General features: G+C 33.3%; 1 protein-coding gene across 8 annotated transcripts in view; it reads left to right on the forward strand.

The window, feature by feature from the left end:
* Dh31 (diuretic hormone class 2) overlaps positions 1–25,147 on the forward strand; it is a 710,452-nt gene that overhangs the window by 628,126 nt on the left and 57,179 nt on the right. For all 8 annotated transcript variants that reach the window (XM_072537480.1, XM_072537477.1, XM_072537479.1 and 5 more), the window contains one exon: positions 17,864–17,974. In XM_072537480.1, the coding sequence (XP_072393581.1) occupies positions 17,864–17,974 (111 nt within the window). The remainder of the gene's footprint in view (positions 1–17,863; positions 17,975–25,147) is intronic.

Raw genomic sequence — 25,147 nt, forward strand, 5'->3', positions numbered from 1 at the left:
AGGTGCGTTATTCCCCTTTAATTGTTTAGACTTTGCTGTGTGTATTTGCTTTTGTCGTGACTGTTTTCTATTTTTTACTGTCTCCATATTGAATTTTTCAGTTTTTAAACTCTTATATCTTCTGCTATGCCATCCAGCCATCTTTTTTTCTATGGGCTCCTTTGCATCTGGGTCATAGTAGTGTCCAGTTGGTTATATTTCTCATTAGATCCCTAAGTGTGACCCTTTTAGTATCTAACTAACCTATTCTACGCGCAGAGATCTAATTGTGTTATCTTTTTTGATATTCTTCTTTAATTTCTTCTTCTTTAATGTTAGTTTTGATTTCTCTTTCCCCTTTACTTGTTAGTTTTTTTGGCATAAGTAGGATTTACACACACTCAGAATCAATAATTATAATATTTAATACAAGGATTTAAAGAAATTACACCTGTAACTTCTAGGTGTCGATATGGGCATTTTAATTAACACAAGGTAGACTGCTACTGGAGCAACATGCAAACCGCCATGAAAATCATGAACTATTTAAAAAACTCAAATATTTGGCTCACGAGTTAAAACCATAATGGAGAAGTAAAATCCGACATAGAGAGCAAAGACACGGAAAAACTACTGTTTAGAACTGTACAAAGATACTTTAAAAGATGCATCAGTCTCATAACACAAGAAACATGCAATCAAAAAGACAGAACCAAGAGTCTTTCGAGCATAAGTAGAGAAGGCTCTCAACCACCTAAGAAACAAAAAATCCCCAGGATCGATAGCATACCAGCGAAGACTATAAAAGCAATGGATGAGATCGGCGTAGATGTAATACTGGATATGTGCAACATATGGATCCAAGGTAAATAGCCTGATGAGTGGTGCAAATCAATCTTTATCCCTATTCATCAAAAGGATTACTATATGCAGCAATTACAGAATTATTGCCTTTATTTCTCATGTAAGCAAAGTCCTCCTACATATAATCAATGAACTTTCTACTTTCTACTTTTTATAAAGACCTTTCTACTTTCAAAGATAGCCGAAGAACAATGCGAATTCGTATCAGGAAAAGGAATGCGGTAGCATATACTAACCACCAGACAAATAATCGAAGGAGCAGAAAAACAGAACATAACAATGCTGCTCTGTTTCATAGATTACACAACGGCTCAATTTCATTTCAATTTCAATTCAGTATTATTTATTTATCGTATGGCAATTACAACACATTTAGAACAAATACACAAACACTAGTAATATAGGCATTTGACAAACTTTAAATAGTTACAAACAAACATCAAGTCTATTTATATAATCAATTGACTCTGAAGTTGCAAACAGGAAGTCTTCAGGGCTACCATTGTAGGATCTTGAGGGACACTCTTGAATAATGTGGTCGATGGTTTGGTTCTTCCCACAGTCACATTGAGGAGACGGGTTCTTTCCCCATTTATGTAGCATGTATGCACATCTGCCATGTCTGGTTCGGATCCTATTTAGAGTGGACCATGTTTTGCGTGGAAGATCAAAACCTAGTGGCTTGTGGGTAATGCAGGGCATGTTATTTTGCCACTCGTTCCATTCTTGGGACCATGCATTCGTGATGTTGAACTCCTCATGTATCATTCTTGCCGTTTTCATTGGTGGTTTTCTAGAACGGAGACGGGTATTTCGTGCATCCTCGGTATCTTGGTGGATCGGCAGGTTTATATTGTTCATGATCTTTTTGTATTCACGTGTAAGTGCGTCGACTCGTCGTAAATGTGGAGGTGGGATGTGACTTAATACTGGAAGCCATTGGGTGAGAGTTGATTTAATTGTACTAGCTATCATCCTCATAGTGCTGTGCAGCTGATTGTCGACCTTTTTTACGTGTGGACTGTGTAGCCAGACTGGAGCACAATATTCAGCGGTCGAGAAAACAAGGGCTAAGGTAGTAGAGCGGAGAGTGGAAACCGATGCTCCCCAGGTGGTACCGCAGAGCTTCTGTATAATGTTATTTCTTGTACTTAACTTTTGGGCATTTTTTGTTAAATGCTCTTTAAATGATAGCGTTCTGTTTAGTGTTACGCCCAGGTACTTCGGTGTTTTGTTGTGGGTAAGTGTGGTATTTTCAAACCGTATGTTGAGTTCCTTTCCAGCAAGTTTATTGTTCAGGTGAAAGCAACTAACTTCTGTTTTGGATGCATTTGGTTGAAGTCGCCACTTGCGAAAATATTTGCCCAATGTATATAAGTCTGCCGTCAGAACTTCTTCAGACGTTTCTAGTATTCTGCATCGTGTAGCGAGGGCCCAGTCATCGGCGTATCCGAACTTTCTTGACTGTGTTTCCGGCATATCTGCTAGGTATAAGCTAAATAGTAGTGGAGAGAGCACTGACCCCTGTGGTAGGCCATTCTTAAGTTTCTTTGGTAGGCTGATATCTGTGCCCATCACTACTTGAAACATTCGGTCGTTGAGCATGCTATCTATTAGGCGTGCTATTGGTTTACAGGGGATTGCACGGAGAATTTTGTATATAAGGCCCTCCCTCCATACAGTATCGTAAGCTGCCGAGAGATCAATAAATGCCGCTGAAGTTTTAAGTCTTCTTTGGAAACCCGCTTCGATGTAGGTGGTGAGTGACATTACCTGGTCTGCACAGCTTCGTTCTGGTCGAAAACCCGCTTGTTCGACTGGGATCGCCTGGAACAGTTCTGTACTGATTCTATTATATATAAGTCTCTCTAATAGTCTGTAGATGGCAGAGAGAAGCGCAATTGGTCTGTAGTTTTTTAAGTTGTCGGCGGGTTTGCCTGGCTTTAGTATGGCTATTATCTTAGAGCGCTTTAGTTCTTGTGGAATATTTCCAGTTACCATGATGTCTGTGAAAAATCGAGCCAGCCAAACTTTTGTATACTTGCCACAATTTATTAGGAATTCAGGGTGAATATTATCAAATCCTGGTGCCTTTGCTGGCTTAACGTCTTTAAGAGCCTTTGATATGTCTTCGCTGGTGAAGGGGAGGGAATGCTCCGTTTCTGTGGCTACGTGTTTTAAAGTTTTAAGTTTTATCTTTACGAAAATGGTGTGTGCTTTATCCTTTGGTGCCCTGGATGTTTTTGCTATATGTGATGCTACGGCATCTGGCTTTACGGCTGCCTCTCGGCGTGTCGTACGGACACCACTCCCTAATTTTCTCAGTAATAACTATGCCTGTCTGCTTGATTTCTGGAAGTTTAGACTTTCCACTATTTCGGTCCACTTTTGGCTTCTAGCGGCGTCTAGGCTGTACAGTAGTTCATCCGCTATTTCTTGGTCGCCAGTTTCAAGAAAGCTCTGATATAATTCCTCGCTATTTTCCGACCAGCCAGGGATATATTCTTTGCGATAGCCCCTTGGTATGTGTTTTTTGGCTACACTTAGGACGGCACCAACAAATCTGTGGTAGTTTTTGATATTAGGTGTAATCCACCCTAGGCATTTATCCAGATCCGCAGAGAAGTCAGTCCAGTTGGCCTTTTTAAAATTCCATCTTGGACGTGGGATAGAACTAATTAGTTCAATTCAGTAAAATGGGAGTATAATGGAAAGTATGGGAGTGCCCAATCACCTAGCCATCCTAATAAGAAATCTTTATGATAAAAACTCAGGCAAAATTTCTGGAAGTTTAGACTTTCCACTATTTCGGTCCACTTTTGGCTTCTAGCGGCGTCTAGGCTGTACAGTAGTTCATCCGCTATTTCTTGGTCGCCAGTTTCAAGAAAGCTCTGATATAATTCCTCGCTATTTTCCGACCAGCCAGGGATATATTCTTTGCGATAGCCCCTTGGTATGTGTTTTTTGGCTACACTTAGGACGGCACCAACAAATCTGTGGTAGTTTTTGATATTAGGTGTAATCCACCCTAGGCATTTATCCAGATCCGCAGAGAAGTCAGTCCAGTTGGCCTTTTTAAAATTCCATCTTGGACGTGGGATAGAACTAATTAGTTCAATTCAGTAAAATGGGAGTATAATGGAAAGTATGGGAGTGCCCAATCACCTAGCCATCCTAATAAGAAATCTTTATGATAAAAACTCAGGCAAAGTTAAAATACACGGAAAATATTTTTAGATTCGTTTAAAACAAAGAAATGAACTAGAGACAGGGCTGCACACTATCACCACATTATCCTATATTTGTGTTGGTCTTTGTGGTCAAAAAATATGTAGTTTATTCTATAAACTTGTAAGTTCGATATTCATGCAGAAGTTTATCCTCAGTTCTCCATTTTCGTTTTTAAAAAATAGCTTTAGAACAATATTTGTTTTTAACATTCTCGTTGTTTGCTTAATTCCGGGTATTACTTAATTGCCTTTTCAAGCATTAAAATCCCCCAATATTATCATCTTTCCTCTGACTTGACGTACTGCTTGCTGTAATTCGTCATAAAACGTTTTCCTTTTAATTTACGGCTTGTTATTTTCTGTTGCTGTATACTCCGATGATGTTCAGGACTTCTTTCTTCATTTTTATCTTTGCTGTTACAATCCTTTCTAACATGTATTGACACTCTTTGATGTGTTTTTTTACTTTTGGTTACTAGGCTACTAGTATATCTTCTTCGGCCCTGTTTTCTTTTGATACTCCAGTCTGGCTTAGTATGTATTTACCTAATTTTTATTAATCTTTTTCTTCCTTTTTTGTTTCATCCAAAACGCATATGTCTATTTATTTCTGTTTTAGCACTTGAATAAACCTTGGTTTCTTGAGTTAAGCGATCTGATATTCCATATAATAATTCACGTCAGGGTTTATGAATATTTTTCGCTTGTCCTTATTTTTTGCCGCAGTCGTCTTTACAGTATCAATCCGGTTACTAGGCTGTATATTGTCTTTAAACAGAATTTGTTTTTACGATAGGTAGGTTGCTAACCTTGCCAATCACCCTTCACGTTTTATCCAAGTTTGGGACCGACTCTAAACGCAGTGCTACTAACTCATCTATCCCGCAATTATCCCAGGCAGTGACACTAATATCTCTATTAAAAAATACGTTTGAGTAAAAGAGGGTTGATCATTAAGGACTATATGTATTTTTTATTGCTAAATCATAACAAAATTAAAATAAAAAAATTGTCCAAAAACTAAAAGAAAAATATTTGTGGTAAACCACCCTTGCTCTTATAAAAAATAGAGGTATAAAAAATAGATTAAGACCGAGTCTTAAACCTGTCAAATATACAAATTCGAGCAGTTTTGGCTGAGTATGGTTTCTAACTCTGTGACACTAATATGGTAAAATGAAAATTGGGGATTAGTAGTAATAGAAGGGTGAAAATTAAGGACTGTATGTATTTTTAATGCCACAACAGTTAACAGAAAAAAAATATGTCATCACTAGCATAACATGTCATAAGCACAGGACATAAAATATCCCTAAATGAAAGGACGATTGGAAACAGTACCAAATGTGTTATTAGGGAAGCAATACGAATTAAAAAATATCTGAGGGGTCTAGGAGCAAAACCAGCAATCTCCACTTTGACAAATTTTTCATGGAAATTTTTTAATAAAATTTTAGGTGTAACTGGAATAGCTTCAGTATCGATTTTAAATTTAATATCACAGAAAATAATACACCCAAAACTATTTAATTCTTAAGCGATAAATTTAAATAATACGTACTAATTCTTCTAACAAAATCTTAATAAGACTCAAAGGCGTTGCAATTTCGTCAAAGACTGAAGCATGTAATACGCTGTGATCGGTCAAAACGGAGAGTGTCGGATTTGCGGACCGATAGAGATTCCTGTTTTTGCTACTAACCCTATTTTTTAACGTTAAATATGCACAAGATATTGAGGGTTTTGCTACTTAATATTTTGTGAAGTTGTAGAGATGAACACAAAGATGTAGATGGCAACCATAACTCAATTTGGGATAAATATGGAGATTGCTGGTTTGCCTCATCTAGAAGAAGCGGATCTAATCTAACCTGAAATTAGCAAGTGTGAACTTTTTAAAGTAAAAATTGTGGTTTTTCTAAAAACAAAAGTTAAACGCAAAGTTAAACGCGTGAAATCACAGAAATCATATATCCTCCTCCTCCTTAGTCCTAATCCCTTTTGGGATGTGGTGACACCATCAGGCCTTTACAGTTTTTGCACGATTTCTCTCCATCCTTCTCTGTCTTGGGCTAGTTGTTCGGCTTCATATAACCCTTGGTTAATCAGTATTTTTGTTTGATCTACCCAACGGCTTGGAGATCTTCCCCTAGGTCTCTTTCTTTCAACTCTACCCTCGACTATCAGTTTTTCCATCGTACCTGGTCTAGCAATGTGTTCAAAATACTGTAAATATCTCTGTTGTATTTATTTAAACAATATATCCTCTACTTTAAGTTGCTCTAATATCGATACGTTAGTGCGATGATCAGTCCAGGATATTCTCAACATGCGGCGGTATACCCACATTTCAAAAGCGTCCAGTTTATTTTTATCTGCATTCTTTAAGGTCCACGTTTCGGACGCTCTTACCAGCCTTAGTTTTGTGTGTATTGTTATGATAGAATTTTTCCAAATTGCTAACAGTTTCATCATAGCTGTTCTAGCAATAGTAACTCATCATACTTCTACGTATCTCATCAAATCTCATCAAATCATATATATTACACTAAAATTGAGATGAATTCTTTTCTAACTAATCAGGAATTGTAACGATATGTCACTTTTTAAAACCCAATCAAAATTGATGTGTATACGCCAAAAAAACTTTGTGTTACTTAGATATTTTTAATGTGTGTATATTAAATAGAGGAATATTACAACAAAATTTTACATTCAGATATTAATTTTTGTTTATAGAGCATATAAATATAGAAAGCTAAATAACTTTATCAAGCAGTAGAAATGTACTCAGGTTAATCTGAATTCTTGTTTAATCTAACAGGTATTTTACTAGTCACAGCCTAAACTTCACAAAGCCAAAGGCTTATTCACAAAATTACACTCTTGATTAAAACAGGAAGCCTAATTTCCTTTGAGAATTTATTAACATCCGAATCAAATGTGTATAAGCAAGGAACTTAAAATTAAATCATATTTTCTTATTATTATGTTTAATTTCTAGTCCGAGATATATGTTCTTTGGACATGAGTTTACAAATTTACAAAAAATACAATATGTTTATGAATCCGTAAATTATTTTGTTGTAGGTAAATTAGAGTAGAAACAAAAAATAATCATTTATTAACACCTTCGCTGCAATTACGAAAAATTCAATTATTATGTTTTATGCTTACCAGTTTTAATTGACTGGTACTATAGAATTCTGTATTTAGATACACCATTAGCAATAGTCTGGTAGTTCTTAAGAAATGTGAGTGCGATCTATGTGTAAGTTTTTAAAGATTTATGTCTAGTAATAGTTATATACATACAATGAATATACAGACTTGCTGGAAACTGTATCAGTACCAGGCTATTCCATCTGGTAAAGCAAAAACTGAAACTTTTAAAAAGTGCATAATATATTATTTTTAAATAAAATAAAGCCAAAACATTTATTTAGAACAAAATACATATTTTTCATAAAATATAAAAACAACAAATGCTAATTATTAGTAAGTATAAGTTTTAAAATGTATGCATTGTGTTTAAAATTAAAACAAGGTAAACATAAAGCAGGTTTTTCCTCGCATGTGCTACAGTATGTAGTAACTTTAGTGACCCTTTTATCAGCTTCTTTACTTTTCATTGTTTCCCTCAGCTTCTTGTAACATTCCATACGATTTCTGCTTTTTTTGGTACCAGGTCCTTCGGGTTTGGTCTGTATATGTTTTCTTTTCGAAGACTGAACCAATGTTTGGTCAGTAGACTTATTGGCTAGCTGAAATGCTACTTCTTCGCGAAATTTTATTAAAGGCCACTTTGTATTTGAGTTTATTGTACTATAAATGATCCAAGAGTTCACTTAAGCTGCCCTAAAAAGTAACTTAAAAGCAACTTTTTTATACCACTTTAACGTCTTCCTAAGAGCAGTGTAGTAAGCTGACATTTGATCGCTATAATCAACTGATTTTTTGGATTGATTGTAGTCAATAACACAAAGTGGTTTTAAAAAGTCGACTTGTTTTCTATTTTTTCGGTCAGTATTATAAAGAGCAGTGTTATAGTTTCCCTTGCTGGTTATTATTAAAACACATCTTATCTTGGCTTATCTTGCCACTTAACAACTTTTCTCCCTTGCTTGTTGCACATACCTATTACTTCATTAGATTTCATTTTGCTTGTAATAATTGCCTTAGGAAGACCTTTTCAGTTACTTCTTAAAGTTCCATAGTACAAAGTTCTTCTCTCTAGCAGATTTTGAACTAATGGTACACTGGAGTAAAAGCTATCAGCGTACAGTGTTCTTCCTGTGTCTAGTAAGCTATCCATGATTGCCATAACACATTATGTACACACTTTATATAGTTTCACACCATACTTGTGACGCTTATTTTTAATATTCAAGGAACCATACTTTCATCCATAACCACGTTTCTTCTTCTTCTTCTCGTGCCACTCCTAACGGAGATTGGAAATCATCATGGCCACTGCGACTTTGTTAGCAGCGCGCCTAAAAAGTTCAATCGAACTACACCCGAACCATTCACGTAGATTACGAAGCCACGATATTTTTCTTCTTCCCACACTTCTTTTGCCCTTAATTTTGCCCTGCATGATATTTCTTAAAAGTTCGTACTTTTCACCTCTCACAATGTGCCCCAAGTATTCCATCTTTCTAGTTTTTATCTCATTTAGAATTTCGCATCTTTTGTCTAAAGTTTGGAGTACTTGCGTGTTAGTGACGCGGTCCATCCATGATATTCTGAGAATGCGCCTATAGCACCACATCTCGAAAGCTTCGATGTTTTTTGTGGTCAACTGTTTTAGTGTCCAAGCCTCTACTCCATACAACAGGGTAGAAAAGACATAACACCGCAGCATTCGTATTCGTAACTTTATGTTGATATCACGATTGCAAAAGAGTTTGCGCATTCTATTAAAGACTGATCTAGCGATTTCTATTCTACATCTAATCTCTTTTGTTTGATCAGTATCGTCTGTGATCCAAGCACCTAGATATTTATAACAGGACACACGCTCAATCGTTGTATTGTCTATTACAAGATTAGCTCTGATGTTCTTGGATTTCGTGATTACCATAAATTTAGTTTTTTTCAAATTAATTTTCAAGCCGTAACTGTTACAATATATATTGAGACTTTGAACGAGATGTTGTAGTTCTACTAGCGTTCCCGTTAGGAGAACCGTATCGTCAGCATACCTTATATTGTTGATCGTCTCACCATTTATCAGTCCAAGATCTTCTTCCTCGAGTGCTTGTTCACAAATAGCTTCACTATACAGATTAAACAAAAGTGGCGACAAGATGCATCCCTGCCGGACTCCTCGACGGATTTGAATTTCTTCTGTTAGCCTACCCTCAACCTTCACATTTGCTGTTTGATTCCAATATAGGTTGCATATAATTCGAATATCTCGGCTGTCTATATTTTTCTTTATTAGAATTTGTCTTAGTGGTTCATGTTGTACTTTGTCAAAGGCCTTTTCGAAATCAATAAAGCAGGTGTAAATTTCTTGGTTCATGTCTAAGCATCTCTGTGAGAGAACGTTCATTGCAAACAGAGCCTCCCTTGTACCCAGCCCTTTTCTGAATCCCATCTGAGTGTTACTGATGTCTGCGTCTAATTTCCTATAGATCCTATTATGGATTATTTTCAGAAACAGTTTTAGAGCATGACTCATCAAAGCTATCGTACGATATTCGCTGCATTCCCTTGTATTTGCCTTTTTTGGCAGTAGTATAAAGGTCGAACGGAGCCATTCCCTAGGTATTATTCCAGTTCTATATATTGTGTTAAATAGATCTAGGAGTATTTTAATAGATTCATCGTCCATAAGTTTGAGCAGTTCTACGGGAATTTCATCAGGACCGGGGGCCTTACCACTTTTCGCTTGTTTGATTGCATAATCTATTTCTTCTCTGATTATATCAGGCCCTGTATCATCTGTATATTCGTTTGAGATTTCTTGTCTATCTTTGTCATCAAAAAGTTGTGATATGTATTCTGTCCATCGATTCATTTTTTGTTGTAAATCTGTTATGAGTATACCATCTGTATCTTTGATCTGTCCTATCTGTGTTGTTCTTCTCCTTCCTGTCATTTCTTTAATCTTTTTGTGTACATTAAAAAAGTCATATTTTCGCTCCAGTTGTTCCAACTCCTGGCATTGCTCACTTAGCCATCTTTCTCTAGCTTCTCTTATTTTCTTTTTTATCAGTTTATCTGTTTCTTTGTATCTTATCGGGTTATTTGTTTTGTGTACCCTTCTTTCACACATCAACTGTAGTATTTCCTCATTCATCCATTCTTTATGTTTCCTCTCTTTCGGTGTTAAATTTTCTCTCCCTGCCAGCATTACGGCATGTTTAATATTTTCCCATTTTTGGTCTATGTTATCAGTATTTCTATTCAGTTTCTCTATATTTTGTAAATTTTCTTTGATGTTCACTATTGTTTTCTCTTTTATATGTTGTTCACTCAGTCTTCTCACGTCAATTTGTTTCTGTATGTGTTTTTGAATGATCTTTAGTTTTATTCTTAATGTGACTACTACAGGATTGTGATCCGAGCCTATATCTGCTCCTGGGTAGGTTTTAGCTGAGAGTATAGAGTTGCGGAATCTTTGTCTAATAAGGACAAAGTCAATGTGATATAAGTATAGAACCACGTTTCTACCAGGTGTCAATATAATCTTGAAATTAATCGATTAATTGAAAAGGTTTAATTCGGTATAGTTTATCTGTGATATTTTGCAAACTATCGTTATCGTTGAAATGTAGATATTTTAAGATCAATAAAAATATGTCCCTTGTCATGATGCTACTTATAGAACTGTTATGGTAAAGAGGATTTTTAGACCAGTATTGTTGTAAAGTAGGGACATTCCTGTACAAATGATAATGGCTAAAACGCTTTTCATTTTCTGATGATTTACAGGTATCCAAGATCTTTGTCTAGATTTAGGTTCGATTGTGTTGTTATTTAATTATTGTGATGCATATCGATTGGTTTCTGTGACCAGGAGATCAATAACCGTGTCATTTATAAATAGTGAATAGCTTTCAAGAGGACTAATGGATTCATTCTGAATGTTAATTACTGGGTTCACTAAATGTTCATGTATATACTCGTTTTCATCGTTCTTGGCGTGTGCCTGAAATAAGCTACTACGGAATTTTTAATATTCGTCTCTCTCTGATACACAGATGCGTAATTCAATTGTGCGAGTCACGTTTGTCATGGTAAAGTGCGATGAGAAGGGAATGAAGAGACCACTCACGTCTCCCAGTATTGTAGCAATAACACCGATGCGTTTAGCCGATACGGTGTAGGTGATAAGTTCGGCCTCTTTACGAATACAGATAGCTGGCAGTGACGTGTTTTTTTTAACATGTTACCCTGATCTGTGCAGGTTTGAAGTAGCTGATGAAATAGTTTTTATAAGTAAACAGTTTTTAATTAATTAATAGTTTGAGCTCTTACTGTGTGGAATTCCATTACATAAAATAATACTCTCGACACCTTAAAAATTCCAGTTTATTATAAATTAACTATCTCTCTTCCGATACCCATTGCAATAATGACTTGTGGCATTGTTCTTGAATGAGCTGGCTAATAGGTTTATAATTGTAGCAATTACCATTGATATTTTATGTTGTTTTAGTCGATTTTAGTCAGTCATTGTTGGAATTTGTTCCGAACAGTTTTACTTATTATTTTTTGTTGTGAATAACTAATTGTTCTATTTAATAAAAAAAATGCCAAGAAAAACGATAACAGGAGAAATGCGACAATGTGTAGTTTATTTAGAGTATTTTAAAAAAGAAAAAGAAAACAACGGACCTTTGCTTTCGTTATCATCGGTACATGAACGAGTAGCGGACGCTTTGAAAATCAGTCTTCGCACAGTGACAAGAATAAAGAGTGAATACAAGACAGGGGCAGCTCTTACTACACCAGGAGAGTCACGTAATGTACAAAAAAAAAGACTAATGATGTCAGCGATACTATAAAAGGAGAGATTAGAAATGTACTGTATGGCATGAAAGCAAAAGGAGAGCACGTTACAATTAAAGTTCTAAATACACAATTAAGAAACAAGCATCTCTATGACGGTTCTGATACAAGTTTGTGGCGTCTTATGAAAAATTGTGGGTTTTTATACAAACTAGAAAATAGTAGACGAGTGCTATGTGAGAAACTATGTATTGTATCCAAACGACTGTATTTTTTGAGGCATTATATGAGAAATTTTTTAAGTCCAAGCCCACTTCAATTCGTTTTTTTAGATGAAACATGGATATTTCTAAAAGGGGCATATAAACGTACTTGCCAAGATGACTGTGTGAAAAGCATCAGAAAAGGACACGAAAATACAGGTAAACGCTTTGTTGTTTTACATGCCGGAAGTAGGCAAGGATTTGTTAAGGATGCTGGATTACTGTTTTCTATGAAATCGAAGAGTGCAGACTATCATGATTCTATGGATAAAGAGTCTTTTAAAAAGTGGGTCTCCGAAAAGCTGATACCAATGTTGGAGGAACCATCTCTAATTATTATGGATAATGCCTCATACCATAGCTCTTTAATAGAAAAGTTACCGAATGCCAGTTGGAAAAAATCGTACTTACAAGAATGGTTACGAGCGAAAAAAATAATTTTTGACGACGATTCGGGCAAGACAGAGCTATTGAGTCTTTGTCGCCAGAATAAACCACAAAATACCAGGTACGTTATAGACGAGCTACTCCAAGAACATGGGCATCAGGTTTTGAGATTGCCTCCATATCACTGTCAATATAATCCGATTGAGTTGGTCTGGGGCATTTCTAAACAATACTATGATCGTCATATTGGAGAACATGGACGTGAAGATGAAACAGTGAAAAAAGTTTGGGGCGATGCATTAGCTGAGGCAACACCTGCAGTGTGGGCGAGTTGTGTTAACCATACTGAAAAATTAATTCAGGACGACTGGGCAAAAATTGTCACATATGATGAAAATGAAAGTAGGATTATCTTCGATTTGGCGGAAGATTCCAATGATGAAGACAGTTCCAGTGAAGACGCTGACTGATTAGCTAATTAATCAAGGTCAGTACGTTGTAATAGTTCAGAATTCGCTACAGTGCTTAAAACTTAAAAAATCTGTATCATTTTTTAATTAAAGTGGGTTAAATAATTAACACTTTTTTGGGTATATTTCAAAATCCTTTTAAAATTTTCTTTTCGTTATATCCTCTCCTATTGTACTGCAAGCTAGAAAAATACTTCTTCGCAATTTATACGTATATTCCGTTATTAGAAATTTAATGAAAAATAATTTATAATTTTCTTTTATAACTATCATTTCGTTTGACATGCTACATTTTGCTCCGCCACTGGAGGAGGTAAACGAATCGAGCTTAGACAAGGAAAGACAGATGAAACAACTTATTGCAAGTGTTTTTACACGCACACGCCAAGAACGATAAAAACGATTATACCTATATTTTATATGATTATTTTTAGTTATTGGTATCCATTCATCAAGTGTTGCTACGTTTTCGAAAATTTCACTTGAAGTACCTTGGTCTCCTACAAATTTCACATGAAGTAATAAATAAGAAGAGAAAAAAATTGTTTACTTACTTGTATTTTCATCGTAAGTTCATCGTCACTTTCGGAACTGATTTTATATTCGTCATTATCTGTTAGTTGAACATACAGAAGGAGCGTAATTAGGATCACAGTCCGAATTGTCGCAAAATGGTTCTTCCTCTGATTCGCTTAAAGTATTTATAATTGTTTCTTGGTGACGAATCAAATTCTGATTGGGGTCTACACAAATACAACTTGTAGTTGCATATTGCAACTCTAAATTTACAAATTTAATAGTTCTACTTCTCATTTTACTCAATCTTTATACAAATATTTTAAACACTATTATGACTCGTCCGAGATAACTAAACTAAACTGGAAATTACAAATGAAATTACTCACCAGATGAATTCATCTGGGAATCCCACAATGAAAAAATAACTTGTATGCGTTATCACTCGAATACAACTGGTAATAAATTATCCCTCTATTGTATAGATCTTTTTCAGACAATAATGTAGGTACCTAAAATATTAGTTTTTACCAACGCGGTTGGTTCATATGTATGCTACTCGCCGGATGGAAATAAATTTATTTATTTTTAGCCGTAATTGCTGCAAACGTAGTTACCAGTCTTTTTCAATTGGTGGCTCAGCGAAGGTGTTAATTTTTTTTGCTTAAAAAGTACTACAGGAAAACCACACAATATAGGGGTGAAAACTAATTTAAGTACGCTGGATATCACAATCTAAGGCATGTTTTAAGTGCTTAATAATAGGTAGCAGACTCAACCTTTCTTAGAATGGATTATCCGAACTACACAAACAACTTCTTTGATGTCCTCGTCTAGACCGCCTGATAACTTTGGATACACATTTTTTATCCAATATGTATATTTAAAATTAAACTATACACGAGCTCAAGTAATAAACTGAACAAGGTGTCAGACAAGGATGTATACACTTCTTCTTCTTCTTGTGCCGACTTCACTAATGAAGATTGGCTATAACGATTGCAAATTCGTCTCTATCTACCGGTTTTCTTAACCCTAGACTACTAACCTTATTTTTACCTTTATTTACACTAATCATGGTACCATTTACTACGCTGAGAAAAAAAATGATGGTAAATGAAAAAGTATTTTATTTATCTTAATTTTACAAATTATTTTAAAGAAAGAGATGTTTCTAAAACCTAAAAATTACACAAAAAAATCATAAATTCTGCATTTTAGAATTACACTGCTGACAACAAATGGCGCGATGTTCACCACAAAGTGAACGTCGACAGTGCTTGCAATGATGGGTTGTCATTCGACGTTTTTTAGATAGACAAAATTGACAAATAGCATGTTTTGGCAAAATAAAGCATATTAGTTTTTGCTGCTGCTCTAGATTTAAAATATTTTTAATAAGCAACTTTACCGAGCGGTTCAAATTTGGCCAATTTATACGATGCCGTAGCCAAGGTTTCATTAGTTGTTCAGACAAAAAGACATTTTTTACCAGTGATGGTTTTTTTTACTGCTGTCGTTGTTGGTTATGATTATAAAGTATCCAAGAGTTTATGCAAGGTATGTTCATGTTTCTGCACATTTGGTCAAATGTTTCAACTTCATACTTGGTTGCATTATAAAATTCAACGATATCTGGTTTTTCAGTTGTATCACTTTCTACTGGACCGTTGTGGATTGTCGACAGAAGCACAGAGTTATTTTCTTTTGTCTTATAGGTTGCCACTGTTTTTTTACCTTCGAAGCAAAATAAGGAAGGACCAATTTAACGATTTTTGATATTTATTATCTCGAGAGCTATTTCTCTTTTATTTTGACGTAGAGTACCAACTATAGTTAAATTGTAAGGATGTTTTAAGAGCTCTGATGCAAGCGGTACTGACCTAAACCAATTATCCATGGTTATATTATGGTTACTTCCGTACACACTTTGAGTTAATTGTTTTACATAATATTCTCCTAGAGACAGTCCATTGGCTTTAGTTCCCTTTCCTAAATACAATTCTGCATCGAACATATATTTGGTATCTACGTCTTACAGCAATACTATTTTCAGTCCATATTTGGCTGGCTTGTTCTGGATATACGTCCGGAAAGGACATCTTCCCCTAAAAGCCAGTAGCTGCTCATTGATTGTTAGGTATGATCCGGTCTTATAGGACCTTTTGCAGTTAAGATCATCTATATAAGATTTAAGTCTATATAAGATCATCTCATATTTCACGAATTGCTGCTAATAGGTCTGTTTCTTTTCTAGACCTTTTATCATCAAAACATAAACATTCTATAAGAAATTTAAATCTTTCCCAGCCCATAGGTGCTTTATATATCGCACCATAAATCGCATCAAATCTTTTACTTTGGCTTCATAAAACAATGAAAAGCATCTTAGGGAGTTTGTGCTTCCTTGGTTTTATCAGAGGGGCCTTAAACAAAATTTACGAAGTTACGTTTTGGAGGTTTGGTAGCAGCTTTTGGTTGAGAGGACCACCTGTTCCCATTTTTACTTTCTAGACTCAACGGCAACCGAGTTTGCTTTCCTTCAGTTATAATTTCTGGAGATTTTTCTTCGTTTGATGGAGTTTGCTGGGCAGGACATTTCTTTTCCTTGTCGATTTTAGAGCCATTACTTTCTTTTCTTGAAAACACTGAAGTAAACTGATTTTCAACTCATTACTCTTTTTAGAACTTCTTTTTCTTTCTAATTACTGGATGGCAAGTCCTGGTCGGAATCTGAGTCACTTTCGCTTGATGGTTCGAACTCTGATTCAGATAGACTGAATGCTTCTAAAACGGTATCTTCTGTTTCAGATTCACTTTCTGATTTATCAGAATTGTTATCCGATTCATCTGGAAACTTTTCATTAAGTCAACATTAATAGTGTAAGCTTCGACCATAAAGAAGAATAGAGTGAATATAACATTTTTTTATTCGATATCGGATTTGCAGATTGAGTCTTTGTTTACTCAGAAATTGTAATGTATACACTACAGGAAGAAATAAAACGTAGATGTGATCTAGCAAAAGTCATCGTAGAAAAGACAGCCAAATATGGAAGGACTCTCAAATTTCACGAACTTTAAAAATAAGATTGATCAACTGCTTCTTCTTTGTCAACCATTTTCTATTCACTCCTGAATGTAAGTCTCTTTCAATTGCTTCCATATTTCTCTAATTTGCGCCAATCTAATCCACTGTTTGTCTGCCACAGCTCGTATGTCATATACCCATCTTTTTTGAGGTCTTCCCATGCTTCTTGTTGTCGTCCTTGGTCTCCATTCTAGAATTCTCCGTGCCCCCTGTTATCATTATATCAGGCTACGTGACCTGCCAAGCGCCATTTCATTTTTGTAATTTCTTCCACAATATCCCTAATCTTTGTTCTACGTTTTATCTCGGTGTTTCAAATCTTGTCTCTCAGTGATATTCCAAGCATGATTTTTGGATTGGAAATATGAACTGCTCAATATTTCCAATACTGATATACGGATGTAAATCTTGGGCCCTACGACAAGCCGAAAGAAGAAAGGTAGACGCCACTAAAATGTTCTATAGGAGAAGAATGTTACTAATTCCGTGGATAGACCACAGGACAAATAATTCAATTCTAAATGAGCTAAAAGTCAGCGAACGGCTGTCCAGCAAAGTACATTTTCAACAATTAAAATAATTAGGACGTATTATCAGAGCAGGCATAGGCAAAACATATAAACACATTATTCAAGGAAAGGTAGGATGCCGAAGATCGCGAGGAAAATCTTAAACAAGATAAATTGGCCAAATTACAAGAATATGGAAAACACCTATGCATGAGATAAAAGAAATTTCCAGACACAGGGATCTTTGTAACCACGGAGAATACACATCAGGACAAAAGAGAGAAAGAGAGAGGAGAGAGGAGAGAGAGAGAGAGAGGGGGGGGGGAGATGATATTCGTAGCAACTGGCGTTGTGTTTTTCTAGAATTACTACAAAAGTTGCCTTTAGCCAATATATTAATTTTGGTCCCTCCATTTTTTTTGACAATAACTTCATTTTAAAATACAAAATCTAACTAAAAAAAATATCGAAATTATTTATTGGAAGATCTTTGTTTTAGAGGCTTTCCTGTCAAGTGATTGTGTTAATATTAACACGATCATACAAAAATTAATTGCAGTCTAATAACAAATATTTTTATTGATTTCAGTTATCCCGGTCTCTATTCTCCGCTCTACCTAGAACGACAAAGTCCTAAATACCTCATTCAGACGATTTCCAGATTAAGACAAGCACTATTGAATGACGAGGAAATGGAAAAGTAAGTCTAATGATTATTTTTTTAAAGTATCATTATAAATACACAATGGCTTTTATACATTTTATGTTATTTTATGTTATTTAATTGTTGTAAATAAATTATTTGCACATAAACACTTTTTAAAACATAAATGTACGTGTTTGTTTCATTAAGTAAAAACATATTTTCTTTTTCTTGTAGCACTATAAACTAGGGTGGGTCTTGGCTGACTACACAACTCGCTTTCATTTCGAATGTTCGTCCATGATAGTTGGGTCAGTGGGTAGCCCTATTGTTCTTAAATCTAACCATATGATATCTCTCCATCATATTCACGGACGTTCTAAGAGCCTTCTCCCTATTAGGGCTTCCACCCAGATTAACTTGGTAAGCCGGTTATTAGGGAATCCATCTTAGACGTGTTTGGGTCGTGAAAAGTTCCAAAGATTCTTTTGAGATTTTTTTTCAAAACATCTGAGTTTTCTTTACATTACTTTTGTCAGTGTCCACGTCTAGCACTCTTACAAGACACCGGTCCAATCACTGTTTTATATATCCTGATTTTTGATGTTTTTGTTCTTGGAAAAACCAAGAAGAAGACGACAGATGAGATAAGTAGACTACATAAAAACAAAGGTCGAAACAAATTAAAACTATGTTACTCAGGATAGAGATCGATGGAAGGAGTTAGAGAAGCCATGTTCAAAAATGGTCGAGAGAAGGCTAAGAAAAAGTTCTTGAAGTTACTAGTGTTATGGAGGCTATATATACATATGTTTGCTGCCTAAATTATCCCTTTTATCTTCCGTGACAGCGTTATCTGCCATGATGGCCGCTCCAAGAAATTTAAACTCTTCACTCTTTCAAACTTATATGGGTCTATTGTTACATTTTACCAAATTCTGTCTCGTCTCTTTTGTTTGTTATTCCACATATATTTGATTTTTCTTCGTTAACCCTTAGATCAGGTTTTTTGCCTCTATCTCTAATTTATTAAAAGTTGTCTTTATATTGATGACTGTGTTTTCCACATTGCGCTGTCTCTGTAATAGATTTTTCTATTTGTTGCCACAGCCTTATGATATCATTATTCTGGTCTACTATATTTAAGTGTTGTTTCAATTCAAGGACAGGTTGTTAGTCTGTCGCTTAACCCTCCGCCTTTATCCGTGATTGGGAGCTATAAGAATGACTATTATGCGATTTGATCCATCCAACAGCCATTCCAGATGGAGTTAAATGTTTTTAATGGTATATTAGAAAAATAGAAAGGTAAAGCGCCACTTAAAAAAAATTGCGGTTATAGTGATCGATACTAACGAAGACTTTTATTCCAATGATTCCACAATGATTCTCCACGAAGTACTTTGAAAGTAAGATACACTTTATTGTTTAAAAAATCTTAAATCTCACTGATGCTTTTTAAAATATTAATTTTATGTAGTAATATCAAATCTATACCAATGAACACAGTCTAAATAAAATATCTTTAATGTAACAGGTTTTTCTGGAAAATCCTCAAACACCTTGTTTTTATTTTCAAATGAGGCATCCTCTGACTTTAAATTATTGTATGCATCACCAGGGTAAAGTGCATTTTAAAATTATGTTAATTTTACTTACAAACATACTGAATTTTTTTTTCCTTTTCTTTCTAAAATAAAGCGAAAAGATACTTAAAATTGTAAACAATCAAATCATAGTTAAAACTGCAGCGAATCTTTGAAAATAAAAAAACCATTTTTATTTTTTCAAACAATATTTGTAAAAATCTACCCTATATCCTAAGAAATTGCTGTATGTTCTTAAACGAACTCACTGTTTTCTCTAGATGCTCACACCGAACGGAAACATACATACATTAATCTCTAAAATCACAGAAAAATGTCATATATGGACGAAAATTCCGAAATCTTCTATCCAAGTATTTTGAGGACAAACATCTTAAAGCGGAATTTGTCAGAGATTCATTCTTGTAGGTTTATTTAGCATCCTACACGTTTTCCTTATGATACATATTTTAGTCTGTGATGTCCTTAAGCATTTTACAGTGTCAGTAAAATTGTGTACATGTTTAGAAGTTTAGAACTTCTAAATTCTACCTTAATGTGTCTCTTGTATACATATATGTAAATCTGTACATATTATAAATATAAACATATATATATATATATATATATATATATATATATATATATATATATATATATATATATATATATATATATATATATATTGAGGCCATATTGATGGGATGAGGAATGTACATTCATAATAAAACAACGATCAGAAACCTTGAAAGCTTATCGAACCCAAAGTAACCATAATAATTACATAAACTATAAAAATATAGCAGCCCAAACCAGACGATTATTTAAAACAAAGAAAAAAAGTAGTTGGATAAATTTTTTAAATAGTCTAAACAAGAGCACACCCCTCTCAAAAATATGGTCAACCGTCAGATCAATTTCCAATAACTATCAGTACAACAAAAAAACCTCAACTTTCTGAAAATCTCATTAAACAGATGTTAGACCAACTTGCACCTTCATCTGCCTCTGGTAATGTTGGTAGGATTAAAGAAATTTTTCGTTTTAATACTAGTATAGATTCCATGTCAAAACCTTTTACTCCTTCAGAACTAGATTTCGCACTAAAAAAAAAAGCAAAAATACAGCCCCCGGTTTAGACGGTTTTACTTATAAGATATTGGACAAATTGCAATGCCAAAGATGTTCTCTCACAAATCTTTAATAGTTGGTGGTTGAAACAAGAATATTGCGATACTTTAAAAAATATTATCATATTCCCTTTACTCAAATTTAACTTAAACCCAGAACTTTCATCATCTTATAGACCCATTTCTTTATTATCATGTGTGACAAAATCCTTTGAAAGGCTTATAAAATTTAGATTAGAACATTTTATTGAAAGCAGTTCAGTTTTTCCCTACTCACAGTATGGATTTCGTAGAGGTCGAGGTACCATTGATGCTCTCATACATTTATTTACGGATATACAACTCTGTTTCTCAAAAAACGAATTTATGCTATGTTTGTTTCTAGATTTAAAGGGTGCATATGACGTGGTTGATTTGGATATATTATATTTAAAATGGTGGCGTGTGTTATTGGTAAAAGATTATCTGTAAATATAATAAATTTGTATGTGAATAGAAAAATATACTTACGGGACCATAGAACTGTATTACACGGTCCAAGAATATTATATAACGGTCTCCCACAAGGCTCAATTCTAAGTCCTCTATTATTTAATGTTTATACTGCAGATCTGCATGGTTTGATGGATGAAAAATGCAAAATAATTCAATATGCAGACGATATATGTTTATATACCAGCCATAAATCCTATGTATGTTAAATCTAAAACTTAGTTTTAGTAACATAGATAAGTGGGTGGAACAAATGGGTTTTAGCATATCACAAGAAAAATCTTCGATTGTATGTTTCACTAGACGTAGACAAAAAGTCACAGGCAAATACCAGGTAGGTGATTATAATCTCCCCTTAGCAGAAGAGTATAAGTATCTAGGCATGATCCTAGATAAAAAAATTCTTGTGGTCCAGCCATATAAAGTACGTAAAACAAAAGTGTGAGCGTGGAATTAACCTTCTGCGTTTCGTTTCTAACAAAAGATGGGGTGCAGATCAAAATATCTCTTTTATATCAAAATATCTCCTTTATAAACCAAGTAGTTCTAGAAGAAGCCCAGGAACCATCTTTAGACTTACGTAGGCAAATATTAGCCAACAAACGTCTAATAGCATACAGATCGTTTAATACAACTATGGTTCACGAAATAAGTTTACTTTTGACAGAAAATTTAACAAATTCTTACTGGAGAATAAAAAATTCTCGTCCTCTTGCAGAACCTTTTATCGATACGAATTAATTTCAATCTTATATATTACAGCTACCAAAATTTCCTTTTTACGTACAAGACTTTGAAGCTCTGATAGACAAACCAACCATTATAATGCCCTCTTATTCAGACTTGCCACCTTGAACTAACCTGATATTCAAATCCATACTAAACAAATTAGGGGAAGATTTAACAATAATTTATATAGATGGATCAAAAACTGTAGAAAGTACTGGTTTCGCTTTTTTTGTTTCAAACAGCAATTATGTTGAGAATGTTTATTACAAGCTATTCATAGCCATCCATTGGATAGTTTTCAAAACTTCATTACACTTGATATAAAAAAATTATTACATGATCTAAAATTCACAAAAAAAAACAGTTACTTTACTCTGGGTTAAAGGACACAATGGAGTAATTGGAAACAAATTAATGGATGGTATGGCAAAAAATACATCTGAGATATCCGAAATTACAAATTTTTAATACTTTAAAGATCTTTTTTCTATTATCAGGAGTATTGGCAGGAAAAGATGGATGTCAAAATATAAAGAGGTTCAGAATACTTCAAGAAACCATTACTTTTCTATTCATCCATGCTTACCAAAAAATATTCCCCATTTTAATTTTAACTATAATAAGGTATATTCTTCGTTAATAACCCGGCTAAAACTTAACCATGGCCTCTTTCCAGAGTATCTGCATAAGATTGGAATCTATGAAACTCCTTTCTGTCCTCTGTCCTTGTGATGGTAAATCTGTCGGAGATTTGAACCACTTATTTTTCGATTGTCCTAATCATAGGGAACAGACTGGAAGCCTACATTTAGATTTAATTGATCTCAATATTAGCCTACCAGTTAAAATCAAGTTTAGAAACGATTCTAAAATAAAAATTTAAACATCCTTATAACAATTTTCTGTGGCAAAAAGATTTTTTGTCTAATGCCATCTCTCTCTCTCTCTCTCTCTCACACACACCTATATATATATATATATATATATATATATATATATATATATATATATATATATATATATATATATATATATATATATATATATATATATATATATATATATATATATATATATATATATATATATATATAACTGTTTTGGATGGGTTGGAGTCAATAATAGGGCTATTGGTTAACTATTTTTTTATTCTCGAGCTTTCAATTGTGTTTACAATTATTATCAAGAGCTAAAAAAGACAAAATACTTACAAGGTTGAACTAAAAAGAAAAAACAATTTTTGTTAACTTACCAAATAAAAATTAGTTTGGTAAGTAAAAATCACTGCTTACATGTTCAAAATATTTAATATAAAAATGTTTTGATCTAACAAATGTTTCTCCGAAAATTTCTATAATTTTGAAAACATTTTTTTTTAATATAAAAATAATTGAATTTATAAATAAGTTCAAATAGCAACCAATTACAAATAGCCTCAATGTCATAAATGCCAACATAAAATTTTTATTTTTGACAATTATATTGCCAAAAGTAAAACTTCGTTTAAACATTCTTTTTTGTTTAGTAACAAAAAGAAGAAGATTTATTCACCCTTGACAGATGTCTGAAAGAATGTGATAGATATATGGAGAATTAAATATGACATTTTACAAGTTTTATATATAAATCATAAAGAAAGAATATAATTATAAATTTTACTTAAATTTTGAATTTCAGATCTTTTGTTTAAACTCTTATCATTTTTGCTAATACAAACCATTTCCAAAAAAGTCCTTTTAAATTTATTACTTTCACTACATAAAATTTTAATGTTATCAAAATCCATAATATGGTCTTTATCGATTACATGTTCTGCCAAAGCACAAGATGGTTTTTTAATTCTGCAATCACTTTTGTGAGAAATAATGCGATTTGATTATAGAAATAATCAAATCGCATTATTTCTCACAAAAGTGATTGCAGAATTAAAAAACCATCTTGTGCTTTGGCAGAACATGTAATCGATAAAGACCATATTATGGATTTTGATAACATTAAAATTTTATGTAGTGAAAGTAATAAATTTAAAAGGACTTTTTTGGAAATGGTTTGTATTAGCAAAAATGATAAGAGTTTAAACAAAAGATCTGAAATTCAAAATTTAAGTAAAATTTATAATTATATTCTTTCTTTATGATTTATATATAAAACTTGTAAAATGTCATATTTAATTCTCCATATATCTATCACATTCTTTCAGACATCTGTCAAGGGTGAATAAATCTTCTTCTTTTTGTTACTAAACAAAAAAGAATGTTTAAACGAAGTTTTACTTTTGGCAATATAATTGTCAAAAATAAAAATTTTATGTTGGCATTTATGACATTGAGGCTATTTGTAATTGGTTGCTATTTGAACTTATTTATAAATTCAATTATTTTTATATTAAAAAAAAATGTTTTCAAAATTATAGAAATTTTCGGAGAAACATTTGTTAGATCAAAACATTTTTATATTAAATATTTTGAACATATAAGCAGTGATTTTTACTTACCAAACTAATTTTTATTTGGTAAGTTAACAAAAATTGTTTTTTCTTTTTAGTTCAACCTTGTAAGTATTTTGTCTTTTTTAGCTCTTGATAATAATTGTAAACACAATTGAAAGCTCGAGAATAAAAAAATAGTTAACCAATAGCCCTATTATTGACTCCAACCCATCCAAAACAGTTATATATTTGTTCCAAACGAGTCACAAGTACTTCTTTTTTCTTATTGTTATATATATATATATATATATATATATATATATATATATATATATATATATATATATATATATGTAGTCTGAATTTGATTCTTGAACCTTAATATATTAATAGTAGATTTTCTTGGGCTTAGGTTCATAAAAAAGGTTGTCTATGATGCCCTTGATGACATTTTTATATAGTTTTTTTTTACATTTCGGCAGGATATTCATGCCTTTTTTAAGAAAAATTATTAACTAAAAAACACTTTATTAAAAAACATAATTTTAGGATTTAAAAAGAAACTTTGACTTCCGCACGTTGACTACCAAACATGCAAAAGTTGATTGCGAACAAGTGTACAATTAAAAAAATTACAAATAACTAAACTAATAGTTAAAACATAGGACAGGACATGTTTAATTTATCCTTAAAACAATCAATTGTATTTAAGTCATAAGCGTTCTGAAATTATTCTTTTAAATATTTTAATTTAAATTGAAATATATCTTGTTTAAATTTTTGACATGTTTTTTATCATTTATTGCATTATCCCAGATTTAGCCATACGGCTGACAATCCCTCCAAGGGAAAAATTCACTCATAT

The sequence above is a fragment of the Diabrotica undecimpunctata genome, chromosome 7, assembly GCF_040954645.1.
Source record: "Diabrotica undecimpunctata isolate CICGRU chromosome 7, icDiaUnde3, whole genome shotgun sequence".
In the NCBI taxonomy this organism is placed as follows: domain Eukaryota; kingdom Metazoa; phylum Arthropoda; class Insecta; order Coleoptera; family Chrysomelidae; genus Diabrotica; species Diabrotica undecimpunctata.